The sequence below is a fragment of the Vanrija pseudolonga genome, chromosome 6, assembly GCF_020906515.1.
Source record: "Vanrija pseudolonga chromosome 6, complete sequence".
In the NCBI taxonomy this organism is placed as follows: Eukaryota; Fungi; Basidiomycota; class Tremellomycetes; order Trichosporonales; family Trichosporonaceae; genus Vanrija; species Vanrija pseudolonga.
In genome coordinates this window covers 2,271,549-2,297,927 of record NC_085854.1, presented here as the reverse complement: position 1 = coordinate 2,297,927, position 26,379 = coordinate 2,271,549, and the positions used below count along the sequence as shown (strand labels likewise).

At 62.1% G+C, this 26,379-nt stretch overlaps 11 protein-coding genes across 11 annotated transcripts; 8 read left to right on the top strand and 3 right to left on the bottom strand.

Annotated features, from left to right (window-relative positions):
• Window positions 1–761: 761 nt before the first annotated feature.
• Window positions 762–2,640, top strand: LAC12_11 (Lactose permease; the record flags this gene model as incomplete). The annotated part of the gene is given in 9 exon segments (XM_062775244.1): window positions 762–778; window positions 795–980; window positions 1,020–1,075; window positions 1,123–1,208; window positions 1,267–1,830; window positions 1,880–2,095; window positions 2,134–2,236; window positions 2,281–2,373; window positions 2,423–2,640. 9 exon segments carry the CDS (start codon window positions 762–764, stop codon window positions 2,638–2,640), a joined length of 1,539 nt encoding a protein of 512 aa, XP_062631228.1.
• Window positions 2,641–3,059: 419 nt separating this feature from the next.
• Window positions 3,060–3,802, top strand: LOC62_06G008700 (uncharacterized protein). Its single transcript, XM_062775243.1, has 4 exons — window positions 3,060–3,318; window positions 3,476–3,558; window positions 3,641–3,685; window positions 3,734–3,802. Exons 1-4 carry the CDS (start codon window positions 3,072–3,074, stop codon window positions 3,770–3,772), a joined length of 414 nt encoding a protein of 137 aa, XP_062631227.1. The 5' UTR covers window positions 3,060–3,071; the 3' UTR covers window positions 3,773–3,802.
• A 255-nt stretch (window positions 3,803–4,057) lies between these two features.
• LOC62_06G008699 (uncharacterized protein) lies at window positions 4,058–5,198 on the top strand (the record flags this gene model as incomplete). Its single annotated transcript, XM_062775242.1, has 4 exons — window positions 4,058–4,336; window positions 4,375–4,592; window positions 4,630–4,816; window positions 4,858–5,198. The coding sequence occupies 3 exons, from the start codon at window positions 4,058–4,060 to the stop codon at window positions 4,811–4,813; spliced, it is 681 nt and encodes a 226-aa protein (XP_062631226.1). The 3' UTR covers window positions 4,814–4,816; window positions 4,858–5,198.
• A 1,264-nt stretch (window positions 5,199–6,462) lies between these two features.
• LOC62_06G008698 (uncharacterized protein) lies at window positions 6,463–7,713 on the top strand (the record flags this gene model as incomplete). Its single annotated transcript, XM_062775241.1, has 5 exons — window positions 6,463–7,017; window positions 7,059–7,227; window positions 7,272–7,430; window positions 7,488–7,591; window positions 7,648–7,713. The coding sequence occupies 5 exons, from the start codon at window positions 6,463–6,465 to the stop codon at window positions 7,711–7,713; spliced, it is 1,053 nt and encodes a 350-aa protein (XP_062631225.1).
• A 1,673-nt stretch (window positions 7,714–9,386) lies between these two features.
• Window positions 9,387–11,316, top strand: LOC62_06G008697 (uncharacterized protein). Its single transcript, XM_062775240.1, has 5 exons — window positions 9,387–9,870; window positions 10,066–10,245; window positions 10,303–10,471; window positions 10,519–10,701; window positions 10,755–11,316. The coding sequence occupies exons 1-5, from the start codon at window positions 9,493–9,495 to the stop codon at window positions 11,201–11,203; spliced, it is 1,359 nt and encodes a 452-aa protein (XP_062631224.1). The 5' UTR covers window positions 9,387–9,492; the 3' UTR covers window positions 11,204–11,316.
• A 147-nt stretch (window positions 11,317–11,463) lies between these two features.
• trxA (Thioredoxin) lies at window positions 11,464–12,200 on the bottom strand. The gene is made up of 5 exons (XM_062775239.1): window positions 12,062–12,200; window positions 11,957–12,021; window positions 11,743–11,863; window positions 11,639–11,696; window positions 11,464–11,589 (listed from the first exon to the last, which is right to left on the bottom strand). Exons 1-5 carry the CDS (start codon window positions 12,176–12,178, stop codon window positions 11,540–11,542), a joined length of 411 nt encoding a protein of 136 aa, XP_062631223.1. The 5' UTR covers window positions 12,179–12,200; the 3' UTR covers window positions 11,464–11,539.
• Window positions 12,201–12,365: 165 nt separating this feature from the next.
• On the top strand, window positions 12,366–17,204 carry SPBC15D4.09c (putative cystathionine gamma-synthase; the record flags this gene model as incomplete). The annotated part of the gene is made up of 7 exons (XM_062775238.1): window positions 12,366–12,415; window positions 12,467–12,517; window positions 12,555–12,637; window positions 12,671–13,908; window positions 13,944–14,572; window positions 15,165–15,370; window positions 15,435–17,204. The coding sequence occupies exons 1-7, from the start codon at window positions 12,403–12,405 to the stop codon at window positions 17,202–17,204; spliced, it is 3,990 nt and encodes a 1,329-aa protein (XP_062631222.1). The 5' UTR covers window positions 12,366–12,402.
• A 258-nt stretch (window positions 17,205–17,462) lies between these two features.
• HDHD2 (Haloacid dehalogenase-like hydrolase domain-containing protein 2) lies at window positions 17,463–18,533 on the top strand (the record flags this gene model as incomplete). Its single annotated transcript, XM_062775237.1, has 3 exons — window positions 17,463–17,613; window positions 17,692–17,823; window positions 17,867–18,533. The coding sequence occupies exons 1-3, from the start codon at window positions 17,477–17,479 to the stop codon at window positions 18,531–18,533; spliced, it is 936 nt and encodes a 311-aa protein (XP_062631221.1). The 5' UTR covers window positions 17,463–17,476.
• Window positions 18,534–18,629: 96 nt separating this feature from the next.
• On the bottom strand, window positions 18,630–23,370 carry EAF1 (Chromatin modification-related protein EAF1; the record flags this gene model as incomplete). Its single annotated transcript, XM_062775236.1, has 6 exons — window positions 23,223–23,370; window positions 23,075–23,133; window positions 22,031–23,027; window positions 21,456–21,990; window positions 18,850–21,419; window positions 18,630–18,710 (listed from the first exon to the last, which is right to left on the bottom strand). Exons 1-6 carry the CDS (start codon window positions 23,238–23,240, stop codon window positions 18,630–18,632), a joined length of 4,260 nt encoding a protein of 1,419 aa, XP_062631220.1. The 5' UTR covers window positions 23,241–23,370.
• A 227-nt stretch (window positions 23,371–23,597) lies between these two features.
• Window positions 23,598–26,347, top strand: mam4 (Protein-S-isoprenylcysteine O-methyltransferase). Its single transcript, XM_062775235.1, has 6 exons — window positions 23,598–24,124; window positions 24,162–24,293; window positions 24,339–24,468; window positions 24,508–24,638; window positions 24,679–26,174; window positions 26,212–26,347. The coding sequence occupies exons 1-5, from the start codon at window positions 23,689–23,691 to the stop codon at window positions 24,768–24,770; spliced, it is 921 nt and encodes a 306-aa protein (XP_062631219.1). The 5' UTR covers window positions 23,598–23,688; the 3' UTR covers window positions 24,771–26,174; window positions 26,212–26,347.
• Window positions 24,822–26,304, bottom strand: SPAC1B9.03c (Brix domain-containing protein; the record flags this gene model as incomplete). The annotated part of the gene is made up of 2 exons (XM_062775234.1): window positions 24,822–26,174; window positions 26,212–26,304. The coding sequence occupies 2 exons, from the start codon at window positions 26,302–26,304 to the stop codon at window positions 24,822–24,824; spliced, it is 1,446 nt and encodes a 481-aa protein (XP_062631218.1).
• Window positions 26,348–26,379: the final 32 nt, after the last annotated feature.

Sequence of the window (26,379 nt, the reverse complement as noted above, 5' to 3'; positions counted from 1 at the left end):
ACAGCCGTGCCATGTTATCCCTTGTTGTTATACACAGGGCACCGCATACTGGGGCTGACCTTTGGAGTGCATAGTTGTGGCATTGAGAGCTGGTGCGTCGTGGCAAGGGCCTGTAGAGTAGAGGGGGTGGCACTTGGTCGAGAGGACGTAGGTCGGGTCCGTCATCAAGTCCGGCAACGAACAACTCGGATCAACTCCAATCCCGTCCCAAGCTCTCCTATCTTCTCGTTCCACTTTGTAGCCGCTTCAACCCCATAAGACGTGGCCCAACCCCAGAGAACGTGTTGAAATCCCAAAAGCATGCGATCAAACCCCAGAGGATGTGTTCAGGAGCCACCAACCCACCGCCGCGGGACATCACAGACGACGAGGCATTGGCAACCTCAGAACCGAGCTCACTCCACAGCGGATCAACTACTCAGCGCGATCGAGAAAGATCGAGAAATGCAGTAGGCCAACAGGAAATAATTCCACCTTGGACCAAGTAACCGAGTTCTTTGTCCCGAAAGAGGCTGAGCACATCGGTGTTCTGTGACGACGATAGCAGATGTTGACAGCGGGATCACTGTGGCAGTGATTTTCCCGCCCATCTAGAGTTATCCCGCCCATTCATCCGTCCCACAACCGCCACTTCCTAGCACTCATACCGCGGACCTAGCAGTTGTAGTCCATATCAGCGCATCTACATAAATACAGCCCGAGACAGTGCCATGGGGTCCCCACCTTGGGACCCCGCCTCGACTTAGACCCAACCAGCCAACATGCCGAGCACACCGCTGTACGCCCAGTAGCAGAGTACGTCCCACCGCCACAGGCACAGGCATCGCTGACGGCCCAGACAACACGGCCACATGGTGGTGGCAGGACCGCGGGCTGCGCCTGTGCATGGCCAACATCTTCGTGCTCTTCCTCACGCCGTACACGCAGGGGTTTGACGGCATTCTTTTTACCGGGTTGCAGGTGATGCCTGCGTTCTTGACGTGGGTGTGCTGGCGGAGAGCTGAAAGCTGACGGGGAAGAAAGTTCCGCCCTAGCGACACGGAGCTCGGGCTCATGGCCGCGAGTGTCGGATTCCGTGAGTTGCGCCACGGGGCCCGTCACGGCCGCCACTGACCCTGCCAGCGCTGTTGGGCGTGCCGTTCTTGGTGCAGTGGCTTGCGGACCGGTACGGCCGGCGGCCGCTCATCACTGTGTCGTGTCTGTTCGTGGTACGTGTCTTGCTCTGTCGGTCGGTAGCATTGTGCTGGCAGCTTACCCACGCGCCAGATCGGCGGCCCCCTCATCTCCGGTCTCGGCAAAACGCGGGGCACCTTTATCGGCGGGCGCGTGCTCACGGGCGTCGGCAACGCGTTTGTGCAGGTCACTGCGCCGACACTCATCGCCGAGATTGCGCACCCGCGCTTCCGGCCCGTCGTGACGGCGAGTTACCAGCCCACGGCGTTCATCGGCGCCGTCATCTGCGGGTGGATCATGTTCGGGGTGACCAAGTGGAACTCGGACTGGGCGTGGCGCGTGCCGACGCTCCTGCAGTGCCTGAGCTTTATCCCCGTGCTCTTCTGGTCGGTCTCGCCGTGGATGGTCGAGTCGCCGCGATACCTCGTCTACAGCGGCCAGAAGGACAAGGCTCACGCACTGCTCGCGAAACTCCACGCCAATGGGGATATGACCGACGAGCTCGTCGTCAACGAGCTCAATGAGATCGTTGAGGCGTGCGACGCCGACCGGGAGAGGGGCAAGACGTCGTCGTTTGCAGACTTTGTCCGCACGCCAGGGAACATTAAGCGCCTGTTGATCATTCTCGTGTTTGGATTCATCTCGCAGATGAGCGGGGTGAGTGCAGCCTCGCGTGGTGGGAGACGGATGGCTCTAACAATCCCAGAATGGCATCGTCACCATCTACATTGGCCGCATGCTCATCATCGCGGGGATCCACGACCCACTCACGCTCCAGGGGATCATTTGCGGGCTCACCATGTGGCTCCTGATCTCGGCGCTCCTCGCAGCCCAGTTCGTCGAGCGCATCGGCCGCCGAGGCATCCTTCTCTGGGCACTGGTTGGCATGATCATCTCGCTGTCGCTCGTGACGGCTTTCAGCGTGAGTGTGGCCCGGCGACATCGCTCACACGTATGCAGGCACTTGTCGAAACCGCTCCTCGCTATGGCGTCGGCGCGATCGTGTTGATCTTCATCTTTAGCGGGATTTACAGCTCGGCCTTCGCCGTCGTCCCATACCTCTGTGAGCACCACGCCGGTTTGTTGGCGGCTACTGACGGCCCAAAGACCTGACCGAGATCCTGCCGTACAACCTCCGCGGCAAGGGCCTGTCCATCTTTGCCTTTGTAAACGCCGCATTCACAATCTACACCCAGTACGGTATGTAGATCCCTGCCCAGCCACAGCCACAGAAGCTAACGCACGCCAGTCTCGCCCATCGCCCTCGGCAGCATAGGGTGGCGATACTACATCGTATTTATCGCCTGCGACGTCTTCACCTTGGTGGCAATGTACTTTGTGATCACCGAGACGCGTGGGCACACGCTCGAGGAGATCCAGGAGCTGTTCGACGGGCAAGCGCTTGGGCGTGTGGCGACGGGTGCCACCGACGAGAAGGGTCACGTGGAGGAGATTGAAGACAAGTAGGACGGGTTTCAGGCTGTAGGGTGGTAGGAAAGGATGCACTGCAGGGTTATACGTAGCACACGCATGCTCGCTTGGCTTCAGCTGGCCGCGGTCCTCTGTAGATCTTAATCAATTGCCGAGGGAGATGTGGCGCGCGGTGCGCACGAGCAGTTGTCTCACTCAGCATGGCGCGTCCGAACAAGATGCGAGGGGTGGGTTGTCAGCCTCTCCTGTCTCATCTCGGATGTCAGAGTCACGGCCCACATGCATCTTTGTAATCGTTGCGGCTTCCATCCACTTCCCCGAGGCCACGCCACACCACCCCACCACCCCACCCCCCAGCCCCAGCCGCCACCGACGGAATCTGATTACGGCTCGGCTCGGCACTCGGCCACTGAACCTCCACACTGAAACAACCAACTTTACTCCACCACCGCCCACATCACACAACAATGTCGTTCGCCTCCGCCTCCTCCCGCGCCCTCCGCCTCTCGGCCTTGGGGCTCCCGGCGCGCGCAGGCGCTACCCGCTTGCCCGCCATGCGCGCGTTCGCGACCTCGCGCCCCGCCCGCGCATCCGAGGACCCCACCCCCAACCCCATGATGGACCCGCGTATCCAGGACTTTGCGCGGAAGGTCCACGATCACGAGGGCGCGCGCGCCGCCATGACGCGCTTGGGGGACCTGATGAAGGAGAAGGGTGAGTCCGCGAGCGAGCACGCGAGCACGCGCAGCGTGCGAGCTGGCTAGCGCAGGAGGTGGAGGGGACTTGTTTGAGATGCGAGATGCCTGCTCCTACCCCCTCGCTCCGCGCCTGCCCACTCCACACCACACCGCTACCCCCGCTGACAGCCCAGGCATCGATCTCTCCCAGCCCCCATCGGCCATGACGATGCTCAAGCTCGGCATGGACAAGGACGTGCGCGAGGCCGGCCAGAAGGTGGGTTTGGTGTGGACAGCGCTGCTTCTCGCAGCGGCTCCGCTCCAAGACTCTACCCGCGTGCGGCTGCTGACGGTCCCAGCTCATGGAGGAGCTCAAGAACGCCGGTATCGAGATCACGCCCGAAGTGAGTCCGCTGTCGTGCCCGAGGTTCATTCCAGCTGACACACCCCAGACAGCATCGCAGATCTTCAGCAAGTTCCCCAAGGAGTAGCGTTGCATGCATGTACATAGTCGTCGTGAAGTGTTTGCGGGCTGTGCCACTTGCTTGCTTGCCCCGCCTTTTGCTTTCTGCATGCTCTGGTCTTCGTCGAGGCCACCACAAGGTGCTGGCTCTTCATCATGACGGCTTCTTCGGGCATCGGCGGAGCCAAAGCCACGTGCGGTTGACTGGACTTAGTTGTGGGTGGGAATTAGACGCGACGCGCGGTGGAGGTGGTCTCCTGCCGTTTGTTGTTGACTCCTTCCTCTGCTCTTCTTCTATCACCTAACCTATATCATGACTGATGATACGCACGAGCTAGCATCCCCAGAAAGCGTTCTGGAAGCGCTTCGTGTGCATATCCAGCCCACCCTCATCGTGACGAGAATTCCAAACGTGCTCAAGCTATACGCCCATCTCGAGCTCGTCAGCGACGCGCTACAAGAGCAAGCAGCGAAGGGCCTCGAGATCGCCAAGGATGGCCTCGAGGCCGAGGCGGACATCTCGATCCTGAAACGCTGCGCGAAGAGGGACAGAGGGTACATGGTCATGCTCCCGTGGCTGCTATGCAAAGCCGTAAGCCGTTGACGGGGATGTGAGAGACTAACGGCCAGCATCTGCGCCTGATCATCATGTCCCCGAAGACCGCGCACCAGGACAGCGCCCCAAACGTCCTGGACAACTACTTCCCCCCGAGCTCGGCGATTAGCGCCACCGATCCTGACAAGCTCAGCATCTTCGTCGGCTGCCTGCGGCCCGACGACGTGGACCTGATGGACGATTGGAGGACGGAAGTGTCTTCGTGGATCAAGGACGCGTCCCGGGCGCGCAAGTGAGTGCGTTAGTTTGTCCCAGCTCACACAGCGCAGTAATGGCCTTCCCCCGCCCACCATCGATCCGGTCCTCACGCCCAAGCCGTCGACTGCCGGTGAACCCGGGGACAAGGACATCCAGACGATCGCCGACTGGATGCTCAAGGAGGCCGAGGCCATTGTACGCCTCGCTCATGAGTACAACGCCATGTTCGACACCCCTGCCGCTCCCCAGGCATGAAGCGTAGGTCAAGGTCGTCGGCTACAGACGGACTGACATGGCAGAGTCAAATGTTCCGCGGAAAATCTTGCAACAAGTCATGTATCGCCCACCCGCGCCCACCGGCCACCAGGCCGCGTGCCTCCGACACGACCTCGTCTCGCCTCGGCTCTAATCGCCACGCTAGAAACAACCGAGCTCGCCGCTTCCACTGCCGAGACGACCACATCTCCCCCCTCGCTACGCTAGAACCCCCCGAGATCGCCGGCTTCGACTGCCAGATCGCCCCGTCGCTACGCTAGAACGAGATCGCGATTGCTCTCGTCGGCGCCGTACTGAGCGACACACAACCGACCCGAGGCCAGACCGACTACCGCGATCACCATGTTGTTTGTACTGTACCATATGGCAATGTATTTCGAGTGCCAGCTAGTGCTGCTGCGATCACACCGCCGACAGCCACCAAGCGACGCACGGGCAACTGAGTCACCGCCGCTGCTGACGAGTGTTCCATGGTGCCTGAGACGTGAGCCACTACGGACCGGACGTGACGCCAAGGCCGTTAGTGCCCACGGTTGTGCGCGGCGAGTGTCGACTGTCTCGGAGTGGATGGGTGATGGAGAGGCCGGATCTCGATCAAGTAGGTACATGTATCCTGTCTTCTTGACGTTCCCTCGCCGTCTAATCAATTGGCGGTGACCGTTTTGTTCCAGTAGCGCGGGGTTGGGTCCGGGGTCTGATGTGACAGCGTGCCCAAGGCCATTCAGCCACCATTGAGCTTAAATCCCCAGTGGGTCCACCCAGCAATGGTTATTCACCGAGATTTGTCAATTCACCAGCAGGATCTAGGCTGGCCTGGGTCTTGTATCGCCTGGCAAGGCAAGAGACGCATTACCAGCGTGCATTGTATTCAGCCCGCGGCCAGTTGTCGAATTGGCACCCTGGTAGCATGTCGCTCTTTAAGATTCAATCTCGAGCACAGTGAGTGAGTGGACACAGAATGGACATTCCTACAGGTGCCGATTGCGCTGCGCCGCCGCACGCCGCCGCCGCGGCGCTCACTGGATCACACATTGGCCGATACAGTGTATCGGCGCCGCACGTCACGATGAGTCACCGCCGTGGCCGTGTCCCTACATCGCCGCATCACAAAGCAGCTTAAGTAGACGCGGCGCACGCCTCATCCGGACCTGGCCTACCGACTCCTCGGATCAGGGTGCCTGGTGAATGTTGTTTGTCTCAGACGCGCGCCGCGCGCGCAGCAGTGATGAGCCGAGCCGAGAAATGTGTGTGTGGCACACCTCGCCTCGAACATGCGCTCCACCACCACCTCCTCCTCCTCAACCCCACCCCTTCGCCTCCGCTTGGCGTCCAATGTGGCATGAATACTCGCGCCCTCCTTCTGAATCAGTCAATGCACACAACATGCTTGTTGTTTCTGGCGTCGGCGTCGCCGCGCCGATGAATTGACCATGAGTGTGATTCGCGCTCGGCACACGGTCGGTTCAACACAAACATCCGTCTCGTTGCCGCCTCCGCCGCCGCCGGCCACTCGTCTTCGTCATCATGTCGCTCGAGGTATTTAACAGGAGAGCTGCGCGCCTCGATCGTCTCTGTTCGTCAAGTCCAACGCTCTCTCACTCCGACACTCGCTCCACAAACACGACACAATGAAGCTCGCCTTCTTCCTCTTGCCTCTTGCCCTCGCGGCTCCCATCGCCGACATCGCCAATGCCCCCAGCGCAGAGGAGCGCGCAGTGGTCCCTGCCCCGCCCGAGGTCGAGGAGCGCCAGCTCGGCGGCGGCATCACTGGCATCCTCAGTGGCCTCTTCCCCGGCCTCGGCCAGGGCACCCTCCTCAACCTCGGCGTTCTCAACCAGCTCACCGGAAACCTCGGCACAAGCCTCAACCCGCTCCCCCTCGTCCAGGTCTACTCGCTCGTCCAGCTCGTCCAGAACATTGTGGCCTCTGGCGGTGCCCCCAAGGTCGTCCCTGGCGGCCTCCCCACCTCCCTCACCAACGCCCAGTTTAACGCCTTCATCTACAACACGCAGCAGATCCTCAAGGGTGTGCCCGGTATCCCCGCTGGCCTCATCAGCTCCCTCGGCACTATCGTCGGCAAGATCGTCCCCATTGGTAATGGCTCTGGCGGCGCTGCTCCGCCTGGTTCGACCGACCTTGGCGCCGGTCTCGTGAACCTCGTTGGTCAGGCCCTCAAGCTTCTTGTGAGTCCCAGAGATAGGAAGGTTCGCTCTAACCTCTTTAGGCTGGTTTCGACCCCAAGGCTTCCCCTGCTGTTATCGGCCAGAACCTCGGCCAACTCGACGCTATCTTCAAGCAGATCCTCGGCGCTATTCCCACGTCTTCGTCTGGCGTTGATATCGGTAGCCTGTCTGGCGTGCTCGGCCAGCTCGTCAACAACCTTGCCGCCTACCGTGAGTAGCCTAAAATACGCCGAGAGCACAACTGACGGACTCAGTCGCTGAGCTCCAGAACCCCACTAGCAGCCTCATCCAGCTGCCCGGCCAGGGTGCCATCGCTAGCCTCGGTGCCATCCTCCAAAAGCTCGCCGCGGTCAACGGGTTGAGCAACGTTGTCGCAAACATTGCGTCCTCGCTCAACTTTGGCGGCACCAACAGTGAGTGTCGTTTGGCGTTCTCGGCGGGCCTATCAGAGAAATACTAACCCGAATCAGACCTCAGCCGCCTCCTCGCCCAGACCCTCGCTGCCGCCTTCCAGCTGATCCAAGGCCTTCTCCAGACGCTTGGCCTCGGCAACGTTCTCCAAAACCTTCTTGGCGTGAGTTTTAGCACCGAGTATGAGAGCTTTAGTCGGAATGCTGACGACGGGTGCAGGGTCTCAACGGTGGCAGTGGTGGCGGTGGTGGTCTTGGGGGCCTCCTTGGCGGACTCGGTCTTTAAGAACCAAACCACTCCAATGGGGTCAGAAGCCAAACAATGAACTTTGGGCGTGCGCCTTCTCGGACTCTGTATTTTACTGCGCTTTCACTCTCGATGACTACGTCGCCATACCCCGGGATGCTACTGTGGGGGTCGGACGCTTTGGGTGTACTGTATGATGTGGTTATAAATTGCGCAATGCGATCTATTCAATGAATGAACTTTATTTCTCAACCCCCGCCTCGTCCACCTGGTTTGGTGACATCAGCATCGGCCGCGGGGGCGCGCGGCACGCGTTTTGGGTCAAGGTTAGCGTGGCCCAGCCTTAGCATTGTGCAGTGCCTGGCTAGTTATCAGTGGATCAGTAGACGGTGGACCTGGACTTGTGCGTGTTCTGTAGCGTCGGTGACTGGGGCTTGTAGCGGCGGCGAATGGTAACTAGCGTGCGGCGTGTCGAGAGATGGTTTGAACCCAGTCTCAAAACCTACGATCTAGCTATTTTCTGCCCAATGGATTGTAACGACGTGCGTGATTTTCATTTGCAAGCTACGGCGAGCCAAAGGGCAAGGCGGCTGCGGGTGCCCACTGGAGCCCACTGATGGCCTGATGGCGACTGGCTTTGGGCTCGTTTCAGCCTAAAATGCCAGTGGCGCCACCCTTTTGATAAGGTGGAACAGTGTACCGGTAAGGCACCGAAGAAGAGCCAATGTGACCCGCGTAACCCCATTCATCACCGTCCGCGTCGCTTTTGAATGACTCTGCCAGCTTCTGAAACGTCGCGTCGTCGCGTTTATGTTCACCGCAGCGCAGTGGAGCGCAGCGCACACAAGGCAGAAGCCGCGTCGCCAGTCTATGTCGCGCCTTCGGCCTTCAGCCACAACGCGCGTCCCTTGCGCTAGAGGGGCAGACAGTCTGCAGTCTGTTGTGGAGGCGGCACGACGCGCGCTTCTCTCTTGCGCCCCCTCGACAGTCGTCCGTCAATGCCCACACGTCGCGACACACGACTTGCTCTTCCTGGGTGGGCTGGGCGTGCGCGTGCCTACAAACGTGCTGTCGAGTGCGAGTCTGATGCAGGGTCTGATGGTTGGGGCGTTCACTCTGCGTTTCAAGGAACGGCGCTCATTGCGATCACACTCATTGCGTCGTGATCAAGTGGGTACCCACTGCCGCTGCCGCTGCTGCTGCTGCTGCTGCTGCCGCCGCCGCCGTTGCCGCAAAGCAAGTCAACTTGATCGCAGACACTAGACACATCAACCAGGGTTCCCCTAGAAGCAATAAACACGCCCGCCCTCCCCAACAGGCCGCTGCGGCGACGTCGAGACCAGCCGCCATCGCTACAATCAGACACCGCCGCCGCTGCTGTCGCGGCGGCGGCGGCGGTCTGTGCGACGAGCTAAGCTAGTAGCATTGACTGCTCCCCTATGACGCCAATGCGACTAAACATGGCGACGAGGGCGGCGGGGCAAACGAGGAAATGGACGAGTGAGACAGTGGTGGTGCGAGAGAGACTGAGAGGGGGGGCACACCTTGGACCAAGACAACCAACAAGGGGTCAAGGGTCAGTCTGGCCGTGCTGCTGCCTCCCCCTCCCACCACCACCGCCAGTCCACCAACCGCCCCCCCCCCCCCCCCTCCACTCTCGCAAGGTATAAGAAGGTCCAAACTCGTCGTCTCTCTCTTGTCTTTGTCCATCCCTTCACTGTCTTCTATACTCTCTCTTCCCTGCCTATACTCTAACGAACATTCTCCTTCTGCCCCCTTCTCTCTCTCCTTGACGACCGTCCATCACTCTCCTTAATCATGAAAGCTGTATTCCTCCTCTCTGTCGGCCTCGCTGCCGCCGCCGTAGTCCCCACCGTCCCCACCGAGGAGCGCGGCCTCAAGGTCGATGCCCCCCAGGAGCGCGGCCTTCTTGACGGCCTCATCGGCGGTAAGAACGACAACTCGGGCCTCCTCAACGAGCTCCTCGGCCAGACTGGCGGCGGCGGCCTTCTCGCCACCATCGCCCCCACCCTCGAGCAGACTCTCCAGCAGATTCTCGCTATCCCCTCGAGCGTCGTCTCTCAGCTTGTCACCCTCCTCGATGGTGTCATCGCCAACAATGGTCTTCCGATCCCCATCCCCGCGGGCCTCGCTGGCGCTCTTACCGACCCCGAGCTCACGGCTTTCCTCTACAACGTGAGTAGCGTCTCCTCGTCTTCCTTCTGCCCTGGCGTCTCTCCTTCCTCACCTTCCCCTCATCGCGCTTAGTGGTCATTGGCTCAGTAGTCGTCATCCACCCATCCCCGTCTTCCTCGCCTTCCTGTGCCTTCCCTCTCCCCACGCCATCCATACACTCACCTCAACCCTTTCTCGTGCTAACCTTTACTTCAGGCCCAGAACGCCCTCGCCGGTGTCCCCGCCATCCCCAGTGGCCTCCTCTCCACCGCCATCAGCACTGTCAAGCAGATCGTTCCCGTTGCTGCCTCGACCAAGCGCTCGACCGAGCCCCGCTCCGACCCCAGCGTCGCCGGTGGCCTCTTGAACACCATCGAGGCTGTCACCAAGATCCTCGTGAGTGCTGATACTCCTCCTCTCCCCACCATTAGTTGACGTCACTGACATTGCCAGGGCGGTCTTAACCCTGCGGCCAACGTTACCCAGGTCGTCGCCGACCTGAACCAGCTCCAGGCTGCCGTCAACGCCATCCTTCCTCAGATCCCCACCTCGCTCTCTGGTCTTGACACGACTAACATTGCGGATGCCCTTGGTGAACTCCTCAACAACCTCGCCACGTACCGTAAGTCTTCTGCCCTCGGAAGTAGGCACACACGCTGATGTTGCCAGTCAACAAGCTCTCGGTTGCTTCCGACCCGCAGGTCCTCCTCGCCGGTCAGGGTCTCCTTACCACCCTCGCGACTGCCCTCACTGGCCTCGCAGGTATCCCTGGCATCAACAACGTCCTCAACAACCTGACTACCGGCGTCAACCTCGGCGGCACCAACACCCTTGCCAAGGTTCTTGCCCAGGGTGAGTACCATGGCCACAATCCCTCCACTATCTACCCACCTGACACCCCGTAGTCGTTGCCTCTGTTCTTCAGCTTGTCCAGGGCCTCCTTAACGGCACCGGTCTCGGTGGTCTCCTCAGCCCCGTCGAGGGCATCCTCAACTCTCTCCAGGGCCTCGGCGGTTCCGGTGCCACTGGTGCGCTCGGTGGTCTCCTCTCGGGCCTTCTCGGCGGTACCGCCAGCGGCGGACTCGGTGGCCTCACGTCTATTCTTGGTGGCGCTACCGGTGGCGCTGGCGGTGTTGCCGGCGCTGTTGGAAGCCAGCTTGGCGGCCTCACCGGTTTGCTCGGAGGTGTTACTGGCGGTAACGGACTCGGCGCCAACGTTGGTGGTCTGCTCGGTTCGGGCACGGGCGGTGTTGGTGGCGCCGTCGGCGGCCTCACCGGCGGCGGCGTCGCTGGCGTTGGCGTCCCTCAGGTCGGCCAGGCTGCTAGCGGTCTTCTCGGCGGTCTCGGCCTCTAAGGACCCACTCACTCTAGATGACTACTCTCTCTCCCCCGTGCCAACCCCGCTTCGGCATTACCTTTTCTTTCATGACCCCTCCCCTCCCCCCCTTCTGAAATAGTTAATGTGATGAACAAAGTTTCTTGTTGACTGTTGGTTTGGTGGTCGAGGCCAGCCAAGTGTGTGTTTTGAGCGTGGGTCAGCGACCTGTGAGCTGTGAGAGCACTAGTGCAGTTGGCCCGGGCAAAATTGGTCACCTGCCACTCATCAAGTAAGCTCTGCACTCCGTATTGCGCCTCCGCCTCGGCCAAACCTTCCTCGTGCTCTGCAGTCCAAGATGTCCATCCTCGCCATCTACAGAAGGTCGAGGAACTTCTTGAGCTCGGCCTCGGGGCGGAACCCAACTGGGGGTCGTCAGCAGAGGCTTCAACATGCGTACAGTGCGCAACTCACTAAACTTGTTCTTGACCTTTCCGTCCTTGAACGCGACAACGGTGGGGAGGGCAGTGACCTGGGGCGCGTGAGCAAGCGCTACATGATTGGGCACCTTTACACACCTTGTACTCGCCGGCAATCTCGGGGAACTTGTCAACGTCGAGGGTGATGAGGTCGTAGTCGGAGCCGGGAGCGGTGAGGCCCTTGAGCAAGGGCTGGAGGACGCGGCAGGGCTGGCACCAGCTGTGTGCGTGTCAGTGGGTGTAGATGAGGCGGCAATGTTCTGTGCCCAGCCAATCAAGTCATGGGAGCCGCTGTAGCCACCAGGATACTCACTCGGCGTAAAAGTCAACCAGGACGGGCTTGGACGACTTCTCGTCGAGCGCGCGCGCCTTGAATGCCTGCGAGTTGGTCAGCAACTGGGGGAGCAACCAAACTCACAGCCGGGTCAACGTCGAGGAAGTGGTCGCGCCTCACGGCGGACGAGTGGAGCGACCTGGCGGCAACAAGGCGCGACGACGTCGAGGCTACACGGGCAGAGCGGAGGAGCGAGGCCATGGTGTATATGCTTGTACTTGACGGAGAGTGTGTCGTCGAGCAACATTGACGTCGCCGACGTTGTTTCGGCATTGCGGCTTCGGATCTCGGATGGACGCGGAGTTGGAGTCAATCTCCGCGTGTCTAAGCTTACCCACTCTGACTTGGCCACCCAAAATTCTTGAAACGACGACCCGAGTGACAACAACATTACTCTGCGACGACTGTAGCGTCTGCATCACACAATGCCGAAAGCGAGTGAGTATGGGGTGGTTTGGGGAGTCATTACAGACTTGCTTACAGGCGCAGACAAGAAGGCAGGCGGAAAGGGCAAGGTGTACAACCTGCCCACCGCACAGCGTGAGTGACACCGCCTGTGATGCAGCTGACAGCGCAGGCAGCAGCAAGTCTGGCGGCGTGCCCAAGCTCCAGGCGCTCAAGGACAAGCGTCAGCAGACGTCTCCTTACACCAAGGCCAAGGTGAGTTGCCTCCAGCGGCGCTGCTGACCCCAGCCCGTGGCCCCCACTATCGGTGCCAAGTCGATGACGGCGCTGGCCTCGACGTCGACGCACCAGGGCAACACGTACGATGCGACCGTTCACGTCGCCGAGGACGGCACGCCGATCGACGCGTCGCTGACGGTGCGCGACTCGTCGGCCAAGGCGTTCATGCGCGAGCTGCGCAAGGTCATCGAGCGCGCCGACGTGATCATCCAGGTGCTCGATGCGCGCGACCCCGACGGCACGCGCAGCAAGTGGGTCGAGGAGGAGGTGCGCAAGCGCGACCAGCAGGGCAAGAAGCTGCTCGCTGTCGTCAACAAGATCGACCTTGTGCCGCGTGAAAACCTCGAGAGCTGGCTCAAGCACCTCCGACACTCGTTCCCCACCATGCCGTTCAAGAGCTCGACGCAGAACCAGCGCGTCAACCTCGCCCAGAACAACACGCAGCTCAGCGTCGAAGCGGTCATCCCGGGCCAGAAGGCGACCAAGCTCGTGGAGCTTCCGCAGACCAGCTCGTCGCTCGGCGCGCCGGCGCTGTTGAATCTGCTCAAGCAGTACGCGCTGTCGACGCCCCATTCGGCTCTGACCGTCGGCGTGGTCGGCTACCCCAACGTCGGCAAGTCGAGTCTTATTAACTCGCTCAAGAGGAGCAAGGCATGTGGCGTCGCCGCTATGCCGGGCAAGACGCGTGTCGTGCAGGAGGTGGTGCTCGACAAGGGCGTCAAGATCCTCGACTGCCCCGGTGTCGTTCTCGAGGACATTGGACGCGAGTTTGAGGGAGAGTTTGGAAGGAGGAAGCAGGCCGAGATCATGCTCCGCAACGCCATCAAGGCCGAGCTGGTCGAGGACCCCACTGCCCCGATTGAGGTTATTCTCGACCGCGCCGACCCGGCGCTGCTCCAGAAGCTGTACTCGATCCCAGAGTACACTGACGTGCGCGACTTCCTTATCAAGATCGCATTGACAAGGGGACGACTTGGCAAGGGCGGTATTCCCGACCTCGAGGCCTCGGCCGTCCAGGTGCTGCGCGACTGGAACAGCGGCAAGATTCCCTACTACACCCGGCCACCGGCCATCCACCCGTCCAACGCCAAGGAGGTTGTGGTCGAGGGTGAGGAGGATATCGCCATGGACGGCGAGCGTGTCGGCGACGCCAAAATTCTCACAACGCTGAGTGAGGCTTTCTCCCTCGACGGCCTGTTCGACAACCTCGGCGACGAGGCTGAATGGCAGGGTGGTGATGAGGACGGGTGAGTGGTATATGTGGGTTTCGCTGACATTGCAGGGAGGAGGATATCACCGAGCAGGCTGTCCCAGTGGTGTCGAGGCCAGCACCTATGGCTGCACCAGTACCTGCTGCCGCCTCATCCAGCCGCTTCGACCGCGCGTTCGCCGCCAACATTGACAGCGACGACGACATGGGATCAGAACCCGAGGACGACGAGCCGGATTCGCCAGTGCTCCGTCCCATGCCTGCCCCGCGATTCCCTGCGCCCCAGCAGCAAGCGATTGGCGCCGCATACATGCCCGCCCCCGCGCAGCGCGTTGCCGACCCGGCTCGCTTGTTCACCGCCGCCGAGCTCGCCTCTGGGCCTGCGCTTGATCGGGCAAGGCAAAAGGCCGCGGCCAAGAAGGCCAAGAAGCGCCAGGCGATTGCCGAGCGCACCGAGGCGGAGCTGCTCGGCGGCTTCATCGGCATGGACGTTGACAACGGCGCCATTTACAATGACGAGGGGCCAGCCCCGACGATCAAGACGGCCAAGCAGAAGCGCGACGACAAGAAGGCCGCGGCCAAGCTGCGCGCACAGGCTGCTCAGGCTGCTCGTGCTGCACCGGCCGCCGAGATGGAGCTCGACCGCGGAACGGAGACGAGAAAGGAGGCCGACTTTGCCAGTTTCCTGGCCAGCATGGGTGGTGAGTAACCGCGTGCATTGTGGCATGTGGTGGTCTGTCTCAGGGACGTTTGGAATGACGCTGACCTTTTCTTTTTACAGCGGAAGATTCTGAAGAGGAGCTGTAATCTGCATGTGCTACGTGTGCATTGTAATTTGGAACTCTGGTAATTACGATAGATGTAGACGAGGGGGGGCGGGGGGCACGCTGCGCCTAATAAGGGGTATGCAACACTGTGTATAGTGGGCTGGTACTGAGCCAGTGACGCATCCAAAGACATGCTACTGGGATGTCGCCGCAAACCTTGTGTGCAGCGTGTATTCCGTCTATCGGCCGTTTCCGAGCGGCAGGCAGGGCAGGCGGCAACTTGGTCAGGCACGGGCAGGGGCCTGTGTGTGTCGTGATTACAATCAAAATACCTCCGCCAACCGAGTCGTTCGTAAAAGATGGATCGATTCCACAATCGAGATGATGGGGGGCCAGACACACGACACGCTAGATCACAAGTTATTCCAAACCAGAACACTGAGCCGCGCTCCAAGCTTAAACACCCACGTCACACGAACACCTTTGGCAGTCATGACAACGACCACTTCCTCACAAACACCCCCAGACACGATGCTGGCGGCGCTGTCGCCGTTTGCGCTGCTCACGCCGAGCCAGATCCCAGTGGGGCGCGGCCTGCCCGCGCTCACGAGCCACGCAATCTCCGTCTCGCTGCCGCTGTGGGCAGACAACATTGCCTACGAGGAGGGCGAGCTCGTCGGCAAGATGGAGACGGGGTACCCGCGCTTCTTTATCCACCTGTCTATCCAAAAGGTAGGTGTTGGCGCGATGGCCCCGCAGTCGACGCACAGACCTGCCTGGCTGACCTCACGCCCAGCTCGCGGCCAACTGCCTCGCCAAGTTTGGCCAGCCGGGCGAGGACGCCATGCTCTTCCCTACGCCGCGGATCGCGGCCGAGGCGCGCGACTTCCTCGCGGCGCAGAACCCGCCCATTGCGAGCCGGATCGTCGAGCGTGTCATCTGCCCCGGCGCCAACAGCCTCAAGTCGGCCCGCACCGGCGGCATCGACTGCATCGAGCTCCAGATCCTCTTCTTCCCAAAGGAGAGCTTCCCCTTCGCCAAGGCGTTCTGGCAGCACACGGGCGACGGAGTCAGTTCGCGCTTGGCCGACCGCGGCCTCGCGTTCCTCGGCGAGCTGCCCGCTGGCCCTGGCGCACCGAACCCCCCGCCTGCCGCCGCCGCGGGGAGCTCGTCGAACGGTAGCGCCGGTACCATCCACGCCCCGCCACCCCAGCGCGGAGGGTACTCCCGCAACCGCCACTACGCGCGCAAGTGCGTCCCTGGCGCCGCGCCAGCCCCTACCGAGCCGGCGCGCACCGACAGCCCAGCGGAGGACGACGGCGCCGACGTCTCGACCTACGTCGAGGAGCGCTACGGACGTAACCTGCCCCTGTTCAACGCGCCGCTTGCCAAGACGGCCCTCAAGCGCCGTATTGCCGGCGGCGTCCTGCCCCAGGACAAGGAGTTTGGCGTGTCGTCCGAGGCCGAGGTCAAGCGCGGTGTCACCGACGACGACGTCTACCTCTACCCCGGCGGCATGAGCGCCATCTGGCACGCGCACCACCTTGCTCGATTGGCAAGGCAGCGCTCTGGCATCAAGGAGGGCAAGAGTGTGTGCTTCGGCTTCCCCTACACCGACACCCTCAAGATCCTCAACAAGTGGGGCCCCGGATGTACGTTCTACGGCAACGGTGACGCTGCCGATCTCGACGCGTTCGAGGCGGCCCTCGACGCGCAGGACAAGTCGGAGCCGATTCTGGCCGTCTTCTCAGAGTTCCCCTCCAACCCCCTCTTGCGGTGTGCCGACCTCAAGCGCCTGCGCCAGCTCGCCGACAAGCACGGCTTCTTGATCGTTATCGACGAGACGATCGGCAACTTTATCAACGTCGACGTCGTCCCCTACGCCGACATTATCGTGTCGTCGCTCACCAAGATTTTCAGCGGCGACTCGAACGTCATGGGCGGCTCGTTGATCCTCAACCCGGCGCAAAAGTCGTACGAGGCGCTCAAGGCCGTCCAGAAGGAGGTGTACGAGGACGCCTACTACGCCGAGGACGCAGTGTACATGGAGCGCAACTCGCGCGACTACCGCTCGCGCATCAAGCGCGTCAACGACAACGCGTTCGACGTGACAGAGTACCTGCACTCGCGGTCGTTGACCGACACGAGCACGCCCGCGGACGGCAAGGTGATCAAGCGCATCTACTACCCGCGGTACGAGACGCCCGAGCTGTACGCAGCGTGTCAGAACACGCCCCCGCTCGGCAAGGGCGGCTTTGGCGGTTTGTTTTCGGTCACGTTCACGTCTCTGGCCGCGTCCAAGGCGTTCTACGACATCCTCAAGTGCGCCAAGGGCCCGTCGCTCGGCACGTCGTTTACGCTTGCGTCGCCGTACACTATTCTTGCGCACTACGGCGAGCTGGACTGGGCCGCCGAGTTTGGCGTCGAGTCGGGCCTGGTGCGTATCAGTGTCGGACAAGAGGACTCGGCCACGCTCAAGGAGTGGTTTGAGGAGTCGGTCGCGGCCGCCGAGGCTGCCGGACGTGCCGAGGCCGCCAAGGTCGCGGCAAACGGACAGGCGGCCTAAGCCCAAAATGGCAGCAGATGCCACGATACCCGTGTACCATAGTGCACAATCTTGTAGTCCCATGTGGTTGTTAGAACTAGTCTGGGGGGTGCTTCAACGCATATAACGTCATGCATCGGTGTTTGGCAGTGCGTGGGTGGTGGATCGGATCTGGTTGTGGATCGTGGACTGGGTCGGATCGGCACCACGGGAACTGATAAGCGCAACGACCGATATTGCGACATCTCCACCAGCCTCCACTCACCATCGCCCATCCCACCACCACCCACACCATGCCATTCAACCCGCGCGCAATAAAAGCGCTGCTCATAGATCTGAGCGGCACGCTGCATATCGGCAAGGAGCTGACCCCGCGGGCCGCCGAGGCGGTGGAGCGGCTCCGGAACGCGGGTGTGCCGTTCCTCTTCTGGTGAGTGTGCTCTCCTCCCCTTGCGGCGCGGGGTAGCTTGTGTGCCGTCTCTCTCCCCCACTGACCCACACCCGCTAGCTCAAACTCGACGAAGGAATCCGAAGCGCGCCTCCTCGGCACCCTCGCCAGCCTGGGCCTGCACGCATCCCCAGGCGAGCTGCTCACCTCGCTCGGCGCGTGCCGGCTGTACGTCGAGTCGAGGGGGTTGCGGTACGTCGCGCGCGCATCCTCGACAAAGCTCACTCACGCGCAGACCGTACCTCCTCCTCTCGCCCGAGGCGGCCGAGGAATTCGCCGACCTCCCCTCCTGCGCGCCGGCGCACGACGCCGTCGTCGTCGGGCTGTACCCCCCTGCGTTCAGCTACGACTCGCTCAACACGGCCTTCCGCGTGCTCAAGCGCGAGCCGCTCTACTCTGAGCCTGAGTCCTCGGCGCGACACGTTGACGAAGGGCACACAGGCGCGACCGCGCTCTCAGATCCCACGCCTGCACCGAGCGGCACGGCCACCCCCACCGCGCCGGTGCTCGTCGCGCCCCATCTCTCGTCGTTCCAGCAGAATGCGGCCAACGAGGCGTTTCCTGCCGGGCTGAGCCTTGGCGTCGGGGCGTACGTCCGCGCCCTTGCCAGTGCGGCGTCTGTCGACCCCGTGGTTGTAGGCAAGCCGTCCCGCGGGTTTTTTGAGCTTGCACTCTCGCGGCTTGGGCAGACGCACGGTGTACAGCTCGACCCACACTCCGTGGTGATTGTCGGCGACGACGCCGTCAACGACCTCGGTGCCGGCGCGATCGAGCTCGGCCTCCAGCGTGTGCTCGTGCGTACCGGCAAATACCGCCCCGGTAGCGAGGAAACATCGCCACCCCCCGACGCAGTGTACGACTCGTTTGCCGACCTCGTCGACGCCATCCTCGCCTCCTCGTAGATGATACTACCTAACATGTAATGTGCTACAACTCTATCTCATTGCACGAGCAGATCCAGGCGGGCGGGCCATGACCCGTACTCAACTACACTCCCCCTACTGACTGTTGGGCGGCTTTGGTGTCCCCGCCTGCGCGCGCTGCAGGCTCGGCGAGCGCACAAACTGCTGCGACTGCGGCTGTACTTGTCAGACTCTACGCGCCAGGATTAGGCGTAGGCGTCAACATTACCCCAGCCTGCTGCATCTGCCCAGGTGCCCGCGTCGGGGTCTGGAACTGGAGCTGCGTGGCTGGCGTAACGGGACTTGCGTTGCTCACCGTTCCCAATGAAGCCATGGCCATCTGGGGAGTTCCTTGCTGGGAGAGCTGCGCCTGCTGTGCGGCAGCAGCAACCTGGGCTTGGGCTTGGGCTTGGGCTTGAGCCTGCGCTTGCGCTTGCGCCTGGGCGTGAGCCTGAGCCTGAGCCTGAGCTTGGGCTTGGGCTTGGATTTGAGCCTGGGCGACAGCCTGCGCTTGCGCTTGTGCCGCTGCCTGGGCCTGAGCCTGAGCAACCTGGGCGTTGCGAAGTAGCTGGATCTGGACGGCGCGAATCGTCTCCGGCGTCACCTGCTGTCCGTTCGCAGTTAAGCTGGCGATGATCTGCTGGAACTGCGCCTGCTGCTGTGGGCTCATGGTCGCAACCATCTGTGGTGAACCACCAGGCGCCTGGGGTCTCAGGTGCTGCTGCATGGGCATCTGCCCAACACGGCCCATCGCAGCGGCCTGCGCGGCTTGCACCTGGGCTTGTGCCGCAGCCTGCGCCTGTTGGAGCGCAGCCTGGTTCTGAAGCGCCTGTGCGGCCTGTTGCTGAGGAGAGGACTGGAGGCCGGGGTGCTGAATGGCGGGCGACGACAGCTGGCCATCACCATTACCGTTGGGGACTTCACCAGCCGAGGCGTATGGCGAGGTAAGACCAGGCTGCGAGTGTGGCGTACCGGCGCCAAGGCTCGCTGCACGGGCTTGCGCGACCGCCTGCGCCTGTGCTTGGGCTTGAGCCTGAGCTTGCGCGTTCAGCTGCGCCTGATGCTGGGCTTGGGCCTGAGCCTGAGCCTGCGCCTGTGCTTGAGCCTGCGCCTGAGCCTGTGCTTGAGCCTGTGCTTGAACCGCCTGTGCTTGGGCTTGGGCCTGGGCTTGAGCTTGAGCTTGAGCCTGCGCCTGCACTGCTTGCTGTCTCTGAGCCTGCTGAACTGCGGCCTGTTGCTGGGCCTGCAGCTGTAACAATTGCTGCTGCTGCGAAACAGGGATCTGGCCAGGCTGTGGTGGTCGGACGCCGTTGGCAAGCTGAGGCGTAGCACCGTTGAGGGCGGCGTTTCTGCCATTGACGGCGGTAGCGGCCGCGACGGCATTGAGGATCTGCTGCTGGCTGGGAGCCATCTGAATCGGCTGGCCATTGGGGCCGACTCTGGGCACAGCGCCAGCCTGCTGGGGAGGGCGAACCTGGCCAGCGGCGGCAGCAGCACCCATCAGTGCCGCCTGCTGTTGCCTCATCTGCGCCTGCTGGGCCTGTCGCTGCTGCTCGGCGAGCAGGCGGCGCTGTTGCTGAGCCTCGTGGATACGCAAGTCGCGCTGGTACTTCGCCTCGACGAGCTCGAAAGGTGTTGGGGGCTGGCCGTTGGGATTGGCGGTAGTCGAGTGCGACTCGTGCACCGTGATCTCCTTGGGCTCCTGGTCCTTCAAGCTCTCCTTGGTCTTGGTGTCGCGGCGACGAACCAGACGGCGCATGGCATCGTAGAGCGCCTGGTGCCGAATCGCCTTCTTGGTCGAGCCTTCGTAACGTTGCTGCTTGGCTGCACGCGCCTCTCGCTTCGACAATCCAGGTGGGGGAGGGGGCTCCATAGGCTGGCCGTTGGCAGCGCTGGCGCCGGTCGCTCCAGTTGGTGTCCCGGTCCCGGGCTTGGCTGCCGTAGCTGCAGCAGTCGTCGCTGCCGGAGTTCCAGCGGCTGGTGTGCCCGCACCAGCTGCCGCTGTTGCCTCCCCAGAGCTGCTTGCCGCGGTCGCAGCATCTGGCGCAGGCTTGGGGAGGTTCTTGCCTGGACCCCACGTGGTGTTCCAGCGCTCATAGCAGTCGTAGGCCGTGCGCACGTCTGAAGGGATAGTCACCCTCTCCGAGTTGAAAGCGTCGGCAATCAGCTGCCAGTTGTAGGGGTAGGTGGTAACGAGCTTCAACAGGATCTTGTCCTCCTCTATTGTCCAGGTCGGTTCTGGGCGGGCGTTGTCAGGCTTGGCCTGGGGGTTGTACGGCTGCAAGTTGAGCGGTCGTAATGTCCTGCCAGAGAAGAACGTTGAAGACGACGCCACAACCTCTGGTGGGACATCGGCCGCTCCCCTGGGGCTCTCGTACCACGGCCCGTCATGCAGGTCCCAGTCGCCGTCGGGGTCGAAGTGGTTACGGGCAGGCTGCAAGTGCGAGATGAAGACTGGTCGGATATCGAGGATACGTGAAGTGTGTGCGATGCGGTTGCCTGAAGTGCCGGCCTCGTCGTGTCGCCTGTGCACCTTGCCATCCTCTGGTGGTGTGGGGCCAGTGTAGAGGGCGAGGTCGGGGAAGAGCTCCTGCAGGCAAATGGGAAGTTCGGACTGGTCGTCCTCCGGCGGCGGGGTTGGAAGGTTGGGCTTCTTTGACGAAGCAAGAGGTAGTGACCCCAGGTCGGCAGTCGGAGCCTCGGCAGGGAGGTAGAGCAGCGGCCGGCGGGCAGCAGCGAGCGAGTCGACGTCCGCAAAGCGCTTGCTCAGAATCAGGCCGTTAGGAAGAACAGTGCCGCCTCTTGTGGCGCGCTCCGTCTCCTCGCCTTCAGCTTGTTCACCTTCGGCGTCTGCCTGAGCGGTCGCCTCGCCAGCCTTTGCGATTTCTACACCGTTAGCACTGTCGGTATCGTCACACCCACCATTCAACCCCACGCCGTCGTCCTCGGCCTCTCCCTCGGCATCCTCCTCGCCGTCGGCGTCTGCGTCAGCCTCGCCGTCGGCATCAGCCTCTCCATCGGCATCGGCTTCTCCGTCGGCATCGGCATCTGCCTCCCCATCGGCGTCGGCCTCGACCTCGATCTTGACCTGGGCCTCCTCGTCTGGCGACTTCTCCTCTGCGGGCTTGGGCAGGATCTCCTCGAGCACCTCGGTTCCAGTGGGGTCAGGCCTGTCGTTGGTGTCGGCTTCGGCCATCTCCGCGTCCTCCCCTTCTTGTCCAACGAGCATCTCGACGTCCTCTTCAGCTGAGCCTTCGTGCGCACGATCTGGTTCAGTGGGAGCGGGCTTGCCGGGAACCGGGACGTCGTTTGACGAACCCCATCCACGGCCGCCGACCATGAGCTCTGCCTTCTCGTCGGCTGGGGAGACGTGCCACTCGACGATCTGGTATGCCAGCTCGCGAGCAACAACGCGCTTCCACCGCCTCTCCTCGATGAAGTCGGTCTGGATCCACTCCTGGGCAAGTTAGACAAAGCCCGCGGCCTCGAAAACTCACCATCTCCTCAAGGAGCCAATCCCAATGTGACTTGGGTACTGGAGGGCCACGGTGCTTCTTTGGTTGCCGCAAGCTCCACCGACCGGAAGACTTCTTGGCTTCGATGCGCTCCATCGCGCGGATATGCCGAAGCTCCGCTTGCGCAACGCGCCAGTCGGCGGTGAGCACGCACTTTGCACTGCGAGCAATACCAGCGCTCAGAGGATTCAACCCGTACGTCAGATGCAACTTGAACGTGTCCACTTTGCCTGTGTCGCCCTTGCTGCCCCGGCGATGGCGATGGCCACTGCCTTGTGCTCCTGGTGGAATGGGAGGGAGTGGAGGCACACGCGACGCATAGTCGCTTTCTAAAGGCATCAATACCTTGAGGGCAGCGGACGGGGCAGGCGTGGCCGCTGGTGAATAGTTGTCCAATGGCTCCCAGGGCGGCACGTCGAGGTCGGCGGCGAGCGCGCTCGGCGACCGGCGAGGAAGGACATCTTGTAATGCGACCGTCGCTGGCGGTGGCTTTGCCCGCACCGGTGATGACGGCCTTGACGAGCGAGTCGGGCGGGGCGACCCCACGGGCGTAGCATGCCGGGATGATGTCCTGCTCGAGGTCCTCAGCACGGCCTTCTCGGCAACAACAACAGCAGCAGCGGCCGCAGGCGTTGCTGCTGATGGTGCGGGCGACTCTGACGCTTCAGACGCCTCGGGCACGTCTGGGACATGCACCATGTGTGCAACAACCGGCGGCTCGTCTGGAAAGTCGATTGTTGTTTCAGGCGGCGATGGCACGGGCGGCTCGGGTAGTACCAAGGCGACAATGCGGCTCGGCCCCGCTTCGAGACGGTACTCTTCCTTCCAGCCATCAAAAGCGTCTGCTGCGCCTGGCTCGAGGTCCTCGTCGCCGTCCTCTCTGAAATCGACGCTTGGGAAAGTCGAGCCCGCGGACCGTTTGCGCTTCAGCAGACCATACAAGCTTCTGAGTGCGGCGCCGTGCGCCTCGACGTCCTTGCTGTATTGTCATTAGTGGCGCCCAGGTCCCAGATCCTCGGTACGCACAGCACCAGCTGTTGTTTGTCATCCAGCACGTCGTGAACCGCCCCGCTGAGCTGCCATTGCTACACCCGAGTCAGCACCGCCACGCGTCAAGGCCGCGACCGCCGCGTAAAAAGCGCGAAATGGCCAGCGGCCGGCCGACGAGACGCACCTCTACGTCCACGTCCATTGCGGGCGATTGGATGCACGTATCCGCCCCGTTTTTTCGCGTACGTCGATGGCGGGAGGTATGCGGCTACTTGCGCACGTGTTTGAGGACGACCTGTGCCGGATGTGGATGTGTATTGACGGTTGTCAACAAGAATGTCAGAGTACGAGGTGGGTTGTGACTGCTGCAAAGGAGGCAAAGGGAGAGAGGGGAAACAACAATAGCTAATTGGGCAATGCACGCCTACCTCCATTTAGCGCGCCTAACTCACACCTCACTTTGTTGATGCGGGGACTCCACGCGTCGCGCTCGATGTCGTCGCCATCCTTTGACTCATCGCGACGGCCTGTATTGTTCTCTTCCTTGTCCATCTCACAACGCACAAAGCACAACTAAATGGGCAGTACAGCCCCTCCCCGCTCTTCTTGATCCTCCCACTCCTTTACCCCCCTCATACTCCCCCTCCCTCATGTCCACCAACGCAGCACACGACAGTAACGGCAGCCCCCTGCCCTCGCGCAACGGCGGGATTACCGGCGGTGACCCGGGCGTCTCGGCACCTTTCAACGTCGTGCGCAACCGCTTCGGCGCCGCCAACGCGCGCCCGCTAGACGAGATCCGCAACCTCACCCCCGAGCCCGCGCTCGCCATGCCCCAGAGCTACCAGGCCAAGGACTCGATCCCCAACACGCCCCTCGCGGCCAGCCTCATCTCGGCCGCGCTCGGCGCCGTGGCAGGCTCGGCCCTCCTCCTCGCCTCCTTTCCATTACTCCGCTGGCTTGGAGCCGAGTCGTGGACCTGGCCCCGACCCCAGCTCGCAGTCTACATCACAGCCATGGCCATGTTCCACCTCCTCGAGTTCTGGACAACTGCCGGTTGGAACTACCGCAAGCTCAGTGTCGATGGTGGGTAATGAGCTTGGGTACGTCGCTCACCCACCAGCCTTCCTCTTGAACAATACCGCCGGATATCACCTCGCCCACCTCATGGGCCTGACCGAATACTTCATCTCGTCGTACTTCTGGGCCAGCAAGTTTGAGACGGTCTGGGCGAGCTGGCCCGTTCTCACTGGTGGTGGGTCGCTGAACCTCGCAACATAGAGCTATGCTGACCCAGCAGTCCTCGCCATCCTCCTTCTTGCACAGTCATTCCGCTCGCTTGCAATGGTGCACGCTGCCGACTCATTCTCCCACATTGTCAAGGCCGTCAAACTTGACGACCACACCCTAGTTACCACTGGCGTCTACGGGTGGGTTCCTTGTTGCAGCTTGATTGACTAACCCGCCAGCTACGTCCGTCACCCGTCTTACGTCGGCTTCTTCTACTGGGCTGTGGCGACCCAGCTCCTGCTGTCCAACATTGTCAGCACTTTCGCCTTCATCGTCATTCTCGGACGCTTCTTCTCCAGCCGCATCACCAGTGAGCTGCAGTGTTGCCGTGGAACTAGCTGACACCCCAGACGAAGAGAAACACCTCATCAGGTTCTTTGGCAACGACTATGTCGAGTACAAGAAGCGCGTCGGCTCGGGTCTCCCCTTCCTCGTCAAGTAGGGTCTGCATCATAGATGGCAGTGTAATGCATGTACATGCGCTCTCAATCTACTAGCGCTTGCCCGCCTTCCTCTTTGGCGGTGGTGGCCTGGCAACCTCCTCGTCGCTGCTGCTCTCCTCCTCCTCCTCTGACGCGACCTCGCCGACGGGGGCGTCCATGTCCCAGTCGTCATCGTCGTCGGCCGTCTCGGCTCCGCGGTCCTCGTAGTCGAACTCGTCATCGTCGTCGTCGTCGGCCGCGGCGGCCTTTGCCCGGCGGCGTTCGAGCTCCTCCTCGGGGTCGACATCCGACAGGCCGTCGACGTCGAGATCTGAGCCGTCTTCCTCCTCATCGTCATCCTCCTCGTCGGCCTCGTCACCAGCCGTCTTGACCTTCTTCTTGGCGTCCTTCTCGGCCTTCTTGCGGGCAACGTTGGCAGCCTGCTCGGCACGGCGAGCCTCGCGGAGCCTGCGGCGCTCGTCGTGGGCCTTTGTCTGCGCGCTCGTCTGCGACTTGGTCCTCGCCTCGTACTTGTGGTACACGGTCTCGCCTTCGCCGCGCTTGGAGCCGACCAGACCCTCGACGACCTTGACGAGCTCAAGCTCCAGCCTGGGGCCAGTCTCGAGCAAGCGAACAGCCTTGCGCTCTCCCTTCTTGTTACCGCGGCCGACATAGTCCTCGGGGAGCTCGACGGCGTTCGTGTCTGACTCGGCCTCGGAGGCCTCGCTCTCGCTCATCGAGTCGTAGCCCGACGACGCCTCGGACGCATCGCGTGACCTTCTGATGAGGTAGTCGGCAATGTCGTCGGCGTTTGAGAGATCAGGTGCGCGGCGGGACGACGTCGCGCCGCCGAGGTTGACGAGCTTGCGCACGCGGCGAGACACGCCCTGCGGACGCACGCTGATCGTGTAGTGGCGGAGCGAGATGAGTCCAGTGCCGTGGTTGTACGAGACGAGAAGGACGCGGCGGAAGGTGGGGAGGGCCGACTTCTCAATCTGGATAGGCGGGAACAGGCCCTGGAACATTGTGCTCATGAGCTTGAGCTGAGGCAGGGCGGGTCCCTCGGCGGGCTGCTGGAAGTTGTTGAGGACGAGCAGGGGCGGATTGCGGTACTCTCCTCCTGGCGACTTGCCAATGTTGCGCATCGACACGGAGGCCGACACAATGTCACGCATCAAGCTGTACCGCAGCACACGGAACGTCAATGTTGGGCCTTGCGGCAGACGGGCCATGCGGAGGTGGACGTTGAACGCGTCGGTGAGGGTGAAGGCGAGGAGGTGGGTGACGCTGAGCGTGGGCGCGATCGTCAGGTAGTCGCGGAGACGGGCGCCTGGTCGCTCGCGGAGTCGGGTAGCAGTGTTGGGCTCCATGATCTTGCGGAAGTCGCGTACGAGCGACCCTACAGATTTTGTCACTGTGCCAGACTGAGGGTGAGCTGATGGAGGCGGCTGAGTAGCTCACCTTGATGACGAACGACTTGGGGGCCTTCTCGGCCGCCTCGCCGGCCTCTCCGCCCTTGAGGTGGGTCCTGTTCTTTCTCCTACGCTTGGCCATTTTGTTGTTGTGGTGTTGTGGGTGTTGTTGGGCTTGATGTTGCCGACCTGGTCACCCCACTGACGGCAGGTGGAC

Excerpts from the sequence above, each read along its gene's own strand:
- LOC62_06G008700 (XM_062775243.1), top strand. The coding sequence starts at position 3,072 with ATGTCGTTCGCCTCCGCCTCCTCCCGCGCCCTCCGCCTCTCGGCCTTG. Across the intron at positions 3,319-3,475 it reads GGACCTGATGAAGGAGAAGG|GCATCGATCTCTCCCAGCCC; the intron begins GTGAGTCCGCGA and ends CTGACAGCCCAG. Across the intron at positions 3,686-3,733 it reads GTATCGAGATCACGCCCGAA|ACAGCATCGCAGATCTTCAG; the intron begins GTGAGTCCGCTG and ends GACACACCCCAG.
- trxA (XM_062775239.1), bottom strand. The coding sequence starts at position 12,178 with ATGGCCTCGCTCCTCCGCTCTGCCCGTGTAGCCTCGACGTCGTCGCGC. Across the intron at positions 12,022-12,061 it reads TCCTCGACGTTGACCCGGCT|GCATTCAAGGCGCGCGCGCT; the intron begins GTGAGTTTGGTT and ends ACCAACTCGCAG. Across the intron at positions 11,697-11,742 it reads AGATTGCCGGCGAGTACAAG|GTCACTGCCCTCCCCACCGT; the intron begins GTGTGTAAAGGT and ends CACGCGCCCCAG.
- mam4 (XM_062775235.1), top strand. The coding sequence starts at position 23,689 with ATGTCCACCAACGCAGCACACGACAGTAACGGCAGCCCCCTGCCCTCG. Across the intron at positions 24,125-24,161 it reads CCGCAAGCTCAGTGTCGATG|CCTTCCTCTTGAACAATACC; the intron begins GTGGGTAATGAG and ends CTCACCCACCAG. Across the intron at positions 24,469-24,507 it reads GTTACCACTGGCGTCTACGG|CTACGTCCGTCACCCGTCTT; the intron begins GTGGGTTCCTTG and ends CTAACCCGCCAG.
- LOC62_06G008697 (XM_062775240.1), top strand. The coding sequence starts at position 9,493 with ATGAAAGCTGTATTCCTCCTCTCTGTCGGCCTCGCTGCCGCCGCCGTA. Across the intron at positions 10,246-10,302 it reads AGGCTGTCACCAAGATCCTC|GGCGGTCTTAACCCTGCGGC; the intron begins GTGAGTGCTGAT and ends TGACATTGCCAG. Across the intron at positions 10,702-10,754 it reads TGCCAAGGTTCTTGCCCAGG|TCGTTGCCTCTGTTCTTCAG; the intron begins GTGAGTACCATG and ends GACACCCCGTAG.